This window comes from Heterodontus francisci, chromosome 13, assembly GCF_036365525.1.
Source record: "Heterodontus francisci isolate sHetFra1 chromosome 13, sHetFra1.hap1, whole genome shotgun sequence".
NCBI classification, from domain to species: Eukaryota; Metazoa; Chordata; class Chondrichthyes; order Heterodontiformes; family Heterodontidae; genus Heterodontus; species Heterodontus francisci.
This window is the reverse complement of record NC_090383.1, coordinates 56,695,342-56,703,021: the sequence shown is the minus strand read 5'-3', so window position 1 is coordinate 56,703,021 and position 7,680 is coordinate 56,695,342. Positions and strand designations below refer to the sequence as shown.

The 7,680-nt window shown below is 45.8% G+C and overlaps 1 protein-coding gene across 2 annotated transcripts in view; it reads right to left on the bottom strand.

The window, feature by feature from the left end:
• Window positions 1-1,980: 1,980 nt before the first annotated feature.
• Window positions 1,981-7,680, bottom strand: part of LOC137376391 (glycine N-acyltransferase-like protein 3) — a 62,463-nt gene continuing 56,763 nt past the window's right edge. For both annotated transcript variants that reach the window (XM_068044857.1, XM_068044856.1), the window contains one exon: window positions 1,981-3,504. In XM_068044857.1, the coding sequence (XP_067900958.1) occupies window positions 3,093-3,504 (412 nt within the window). In that variant the 3' untranslated portion in view covers window positions 1,981-3,092. The remainder of the gene's footprint in view (window positions 3,505-7,680) is intronic.

Here is a 7,680-nt window from a genome sequence, read left to right as displayed (position 1 = left end):
ACTGTGGTCTTTCCCCATTGAGCCTTTGCTGCGGCTGCCCCAAGCTTTAGTGCGTCCCTCAGCACGTAGTCCTGGTCCTTGGAATGTGCCAGTCTGCAACATTCGGTGGTGGACAACTCTTTGCGCTGGAAGACCAGCAAGTTTCGGGCAGACCAAAGGGCGTCTTTCACCGAATTGATAGTCCTCCAGCAGCAGTTGATGTTTGTCTCGGTGTGCGTCCCTGGGAACAGCCCGTAGAGCACAGACTCCTGTGTTACAGAGCTGCTTGGGATGAACCTCGACAAAAACCACTGCATCTCTTTCCACACCTGCTTTGCAAAGACACATTCCAGGAGTAGGTGGGCAACCGTCTCTTCCCCACCACAGCCACTGCGGGGGCATTGGGCGGAGGGGGTGAGACTTCGGGTGTGCATGAAGGATCTGACGGGGAGGGCCCTTCTCACCACCAGCCAAGCTACATCTTGGTGCTCGTTTGAAAGTTCTGGCGATGAGGCATTCCGCCAAATGACTTTGACGATCTGCTCGGGGAACCATCCGACAGGATCCACCGTCTCCTTTTCCCGTAGGGCCTTGAGGACATTACGTGCAGACCACTGCCTGATGGATCGGTGGTCAAAGGTGTTTTCCCGCAGAAACTGCTCCACGAAGGATAGGTGGTATGGCACGGTCCAACTGCATGGAGCGTTCCACGGCAATGTGACCAGGCCCATCCTTCGCAACACCGGGGACAGATAGAACCTCAGCACGTAGTGACACTTGGAGTTTGTGTACTGGAGGTCTACACACAGCTTGATGCAGCCGCACACGAAGGTGGTCATCAGGATGAGGGCCACGTTGGATACATTTTTCCCGCCCTTGTCCAGAGATTTGAACATCGTGTCCCTCCGGACCCAGTCCATTTTAGATCCCCAGATGAAGCGGAAAATGGCTCGGGTGACTGCCACAGCGCAGGAGTGGGGTATGGGCCAGACCTGCGCCACGTACAGCAACAACGTGAGCGCCTTGCACCTGATGACCAGGTTCTTACCCACAATGGACAGAGATCGCTGCCCCCACATGCTCAATTTTTGTTGTACCTTGGCTACTTGCTCCTCCCAGGTTTTGGTGCACGCCCCGGCCCTTCCGAACCATATCCCCAGCACCTTCAGGTAATCTGACCTGATGGTGAAGGGGACAAAGGATCGGTCAGCCCAGTTCCCAAAGAACATGGCCTCGCTCTTGCCGTGGTTAACTTTGGCTCCCGAGGCCAGTTCGAACTGGTCGCAGATGCTCATCAGTCTGCGCACGGACAGCGGATCAGAGCAGAAGACGGCGACGTCATCCATGTACAGGGAGGTTTTAACCTGAGTGCCTCCGCTGCCTGGGATTGTCACCCCTCTTATGCTCGCATCCTTCCTAATAGACTCAGCAAAGGGTTCAATACAGCAAACAAACAAGACCGGGGACAGAGGACAGCCCTGTCTGACTCCAGATTTGATCGGGAAACTTTCCGATTCCCACCCATTGATTGAGACTGCGCTACTGATGTTTGTGTAGAGCAGTTGGATCCAATTGCAGATTCCCTCCCCAAACCCCATTTTGGAAAGCACGTCCATCATGTAGGTGTGCGATATCCTGTCAAAAGCCTTCTCCTGGTCCAGGCTGATGAGGCAGGTGTCCACCCTCCTGTCCCGTACGTAGGTGATCGTATCCCTGAGTAGCGCCAGGCTATCAGAGATCTTTCTGCCGGGTACAGTGCAGGTCTGATCGGGGTGAATCACCAACTCCAGAGCAGATTTGACTCGACTGGCTATGACTTTGGACAGAATCTTGTAGTCAACATTAAGCAATGAGATGGGCCGCCAATTTCTGATTTCTGCCCTCTCCCCCTTCCGCTTGTAAATGAGGGTGATGATGCCTTTCCTCATGGATTCTGACATGCTGCCAGCCAGGAGCATACTCTCGTATACTTCCAGCAGGTCCGGGCCGACCCAGTCCCACAGGGCCGAGTACAACTCGACCGGTAAGCCGTCGCTTCCGGGAGTTTTACTTGTCTCGAAGGACTCGACGGCCTTTGTCAGCTCGTCCAGAGTTAGCGGCTTGTCCAGTCTCTCCCTCCTGCTGTCATCTAAGACCTCTGTGATAGATGACAGGAAGGACTGGGAGGCTCTGCCTCTGACGTCAGGGGTTGTGGTGGGGGGCAGAAAATTCTTCCAGGGAAGGCCCGCCACGACTCCAGACACCAAGGAGGCCTCGCCACATTGTACTGGTGGCGGCGAGCCCTTGGTGCAGCCCACCCCCCCCCCCCGCAACGATCGGCCTTCATTTCAATATTAAAGTTAAATTAAACACATGCGAATTAACTTACCTTGTCCTGGCGGCCGTCCTGCACTGATATTCCGGCCGCAACTCCCGCACTTTCTGCACTCCATTCAGAGTTACGAAGTGTGACACTAGTGGGGAGGGGGCAGGAGCGAAATCAGCAGTGCTGGGGACGGGGAAGCGGGGAAAACACTTTTTATTACCTCATGGGATGGTGGGAAGGGGTTGAAGGGAAAAGGTAACAAAGTTCGGGGGACAAAGTTGGTAATGGGAAGAAAAGTTTTTGTTTGTAAAATACATTAAATGGTCATGGGGGGGATGGTGATGGGAGTGCGGCTTCAATCGGTTAATTAAGTTTTAACTTTTAATTTGCCCTCCATGTCCCTTTAAAAATGGCGCCTGCACCTGCAGGGTGACACCGGACGCCATTGCCGGTGATGGAGCGGCTGCCCCCTCTACGTCATGAGGGATAGCCACTCCGCCCTCTCCATTTAAATAAGCCCCCCGTGCGAAATAGCACCAGGGCTCAGCAACGGCGGATCCGCGCGAGCAGACCGCCGAGATCAGAGCACACTGCCGCGATTTGCTGCGCACTCATAAAATTCAGCCCATTAACTGTTTCCCTCTCCACAGATGCTGCCTGACCGGAATATTGCCAGCATTTTCTAGAAAATGCTAACAGTTCTGCTACAGCAATACTTGAAAAGTAAATTTGGTTAAGTGGCAGAATACATTATTTTTCATACAGAGATGAAGCAAAAAAAATTCGACCAGGTACCCTGCTCCAAAGGTTACCTTTCAAAAGGTCTGCACCATGGCCATGCAAATCGAATGCCAGGGGCTTCCTTGAAACCAAGCTTCTCAAACAATTGGTACGACTTGCTATTTTCATCCTCAATGAAGCAATAAATAGGATATCCAAGGTTTTGCAGAGTTTTCACCATGTTGGTCACTAGTAGTTTGGCATAGCCCTTACTGCGATGCTCTGGTAGAGTATACAGTAATCCCATCGCACCATAGCTGTAGTTCAGTAGCCAGGAGACAGGATTATCAGTTTCATCCAGAATACAGTAGCTGGGGAAATTCGCTATGATCCCTCTCACAAATCTGAGACTTTTATCATCACCTCCAAACTTCCAATTTCTGTTTACTGTCTGTGCATGTGACAGGTCTAGATGACTTATTCTCGAGGTAACATCAGCCCTTCAAAAACAAAAAAAAATTGGTGTGGGAAGAAATTTGTGTTCATCATAGTTAACTGATGTCCTCACTGCAGAAATGAATGTGTTCAATTTCTATCAACCAATGTTAGCACCAAGTACTTTCAAGTCAGGTATGGCACAGGGTAGGTCCAGAATAAAGGCCCAAAGATGCAACCCAAGGACACTCAACACTGTTTATATTTTTAAAGTATTAGCTTAAAGCAAGCTGGGTGGTAATGGTAGAATTCAAACATCAGGTTAACAAGTTTTGGGTGATACAATGTTATGAAGGTAGAATAAGTTTCAGGTGATGCAACAATAAACTGTTTGATCAGAATGTGAGGTACTGATCATCTGATCACAGCATCATGGCTATTGATCAAGGGAATGACAATGACAAAGATTACAATCTTTACATAATTCAAAGGCAAGTTTGCATATTAAGTGGGGTTGCATGCAAAGTAAAGGGAACAATACCACAGAACCTGGACCACAGGGTGATCAAATGACACAGCTGGAAGGGAAACAGGATATAAACTGGGAGAAAGATAGAACTTATGGTAAGAGAATCGAAGGATGAACACCAGGAAGCAGGGTTTAAGTATTTACCCAGATAAGTGAGGAATACTGTTTTTACCATATCTATTGCCTTAGATGGTAAGACAAATCACTTGTTAACTGTTCTTTATCTTGTATTAAATAAAATTCTAAATACCACATCTATTTTGGTATAGCTGCTTTCTCAAAGTCTTACATGAAGCAATCCTTAGCAGTATAACGGTATAATTATAGAATCTTACAGCACAGAATGGGGCCATTTGGTCCATCGTGTTTGTACCAGCTCTTTGAAAGAGCTGTCTAATTTCATCCCACACCTCAGCTTCTTCCCCATAACCATGCAAATTAGTTTTCTTCAAATACATGGGGTTTTGTGGTGAAGCACTGCAAATTCTAGCAGTGGTGGAATACTAACCCACAAAGACTGGAACCTTAATCCAGCCTTGGACTGCTTGGACATGCTACCACAATGATTTGATTTCTAGAAACAGTCTCAATGGCAAGTCTTTTAGCATCAGCTTTATTGTTTTAACATTTAATCAGTAAACATTTTTCAACTAGTTGCCAATGTGTTATTATTTGCCCAATAACAAGCTGACACCACCTTATTGTAAGGGATCATCTTTATTTACATAATATGGTTAAGTTTCCAGTCCATTTTGAATCTGGTGTTGACAGTTTACTGGGGGGGGGGGGGGGGGGGGTGCAGAAGGGGAAAGCAGAACTAATGCTCTCTATGCCCCTGACCACTTGGCTGCTCTGGGTGAAAGTATTCAGTAAAATACTGTCTCCATTGAAGAAACACAAAAGGAATGTTGCTAGAGAGCAGGCCATCCAAAATACAATAATACCAGCACAGGAGATCTATTAAAATTGAAGCTAGTATTGCTTTAATAGAACCCAGTCACTTGTGATATGGTTACTGTGATATCACTGCATCCTAATAGAAGCAGGGCTATTCGGCCCCTTGAGCCTGCTTTGCCATTCTATAAGATCATGGTTAATCTGCTTGTGGGCTCAACTCCACTTTCCTGCCTACCCTTGATAGCCTTTGACTCCCTTGGTGTCAAGAATCTGTCTACCTCTGCCGTGAAAACATTCAATGATCTTGCCTCCACCGCTCTCCGAGGAAGAGAATTCCACAGACTCACGACCCTATGACAAAACATTTCTCATTTCTGTCTTAAATGGGAGACCCTTTACTTTTAAATTGTGCCCCCTAGTTTTAATCTCTCCCACAAGGGGAAACATCCTTTCGACATCCACCCAGTCAAGTCTCCACAGGATCTTGTATGTTTCAATAAGATCACCTCCCATCCTTTTAAACTCCAATGAATACAGACCCAACCTGTCCAACCTTTCCTCATAAGATAACCATCTCATCCCAGGAATCAGTCCAGTGAACCTTCTTTGAACTTCTTCCAATATAATTCTATCCTTTCTTAAGTAAGGAAACCAAAACTGTACACAATACTCTAGATGTGGTATCACCAATATCCTGTACAACTGTAGCAAAACGTCTCACCTTTATACTCCATTCCCTTGCAATAAATGACAACATTGCATTTGCCTTCTTAATCACTTGCTGTACCTGCATACTAATCTTTTGTGTTTCGTGTACTAGGACACCCAGATCCCTCTGCATCTCAGAGTTCTGCAATCTCTTTCCATTTAAATATGTTGCTTTTCTATTTTCCCTGCTAAAGTGGACAAGTTCACACTTTCCCACAATATACTCCATCTACCAAATCTTTGCCCACTTACTTAACTATCTATATCCCTTTGCAGACTCCTTATATCCTCTTCATAACTTGCTCTCCTACCTATCTTTGTGTCATCAGCAAATTTATCAACCATACATTCTGTCCCTTCATCCAAATCATTGATATAGATTGTACATAGTTGAGGACCCAGCACGGATCCCTGTGGCCTTCCATTAGTTACAGCTTGCCAACCTAAAAACAACCCAATTATGCCTACTCTCAGTTTCCTGTGAGCTAACCAATCCTCTATCTATGCTAATATGTTACCCCCTACATCATGAGCTCTTATTTTGTTTAGTAACCTTTGATGTGGCACCTTGTCAAATGCCTTCTGGAAATCCAAGTACACCACATCCACAGGTTCCCCTTTAACCATGTTGCTCGTTACTTCCTCAAAGAACTCTAATAAATTAGTCAAACACTATTTCCCTTTCACAAAACCACATTGACTCTGCCTGATTGCATTGATATTTTCTAAATGACCTGCTATAACCTCCTTAATAATAGTCTGCTGATGGAGCTGTGGACTGACAAGTCCCGGGTCCTGATGGGCTTCATCCTAGGGTCTTAAAAAGAGGTGGCTAATGAGATAATATATGCGTTAGTGTTAATTCTTCCAAATTCGCTGGATTCTGGAAAGGATCCATCAGACTGGAAAGTAGCAAATTTAACCCCTCTATTCAAGAAGGGATGGGAGAGGGGTGTGGAAAAGACAGAAAACAGGTAACTATAGGCCAGTTAGCTTGACATCTGTCGTGGGGAAGGTGTTAGAAATCGATCTTTAAGGAGGCTATAGCTGGGCACTTAGAAAAACTCAAACTAATCAGGAATAGTTAGCATGGCTTTGTGAAAGGAAGATCATGTTTAACCAATTTATTGGAGTTCTTTGAGGGAGTAACATGTGCTGTGGATAAAGAGGAGCCCGTTGATGTACTGTACTTGGACTTCCAGAAGGCATTTGACAAGGTGCCACATAAAAGTTTATTGCACAAAGTAGGAGCTCATGGTGTAGGAGGTAACATATTAGCATATAGATAGAAGATTGGCTGGCTAGCAGAAAACACAGAGTATGCATAAATAGGCCCTTTTCTGATTGGCAGGATGTGACGAGTGGAGTCCCGCAGGGGTCTGTGCTGGGTCCTTAACTTTTTACAATTTATATCAATGCCTTAGATGAAGGAAGCGATGGCATGGTAGCTAAATTTGCAGATGACACAAAGATAGGTAGGAAAGTATGTTTATGAAGAGGACACTAGGAGGTTGCAGATCGATATAAATAGGTTGAGTGAGTGGGCAAAAATTTGGCAGATGGAGTATAATGTGGGAAAATGTGAAGTTGTTCACTTTGGCAGGACGAATAAAGAAGCAGAGTATTACTTAAACGGTGAATGACTGCAGAATTCCGAGGTGCAGAGGGATCTAGATGTTCTAGTGCATGAGTCACAAAATGTTAGTATGCAGGTACAGAAAGTCATAAAGAACGCTAATGGAATGCTATCCTTTATTACGAGAAAAATTGAAAATAAAAGTAAGGATGTGATGCTTCCATTATACAGGGCATTGGTGAGACCACATCTCGAATACTGTGTGCAGTTTTGGTCTCCTTATTTAAGGAAGGATGTAAATGCATTGGATGATGTTCAGAGGAGGTTTACTAGATTGACACCTGGAATGAGCATGTTTTATAAGGAAAGATTGGACAGACTGGGCTTATTTACACTTGGGTTTAGAAGAGTGAGGGGAGACTTGATAAAGATCCTGAACGGTCTTGACGAGGTAGATGTGGAAAGGATGTTTCCTCTTGTGGGGGGGGGGGTGAGTCCAGAACTAGGGGGAGCTGTTTTAAAATTAGGGGT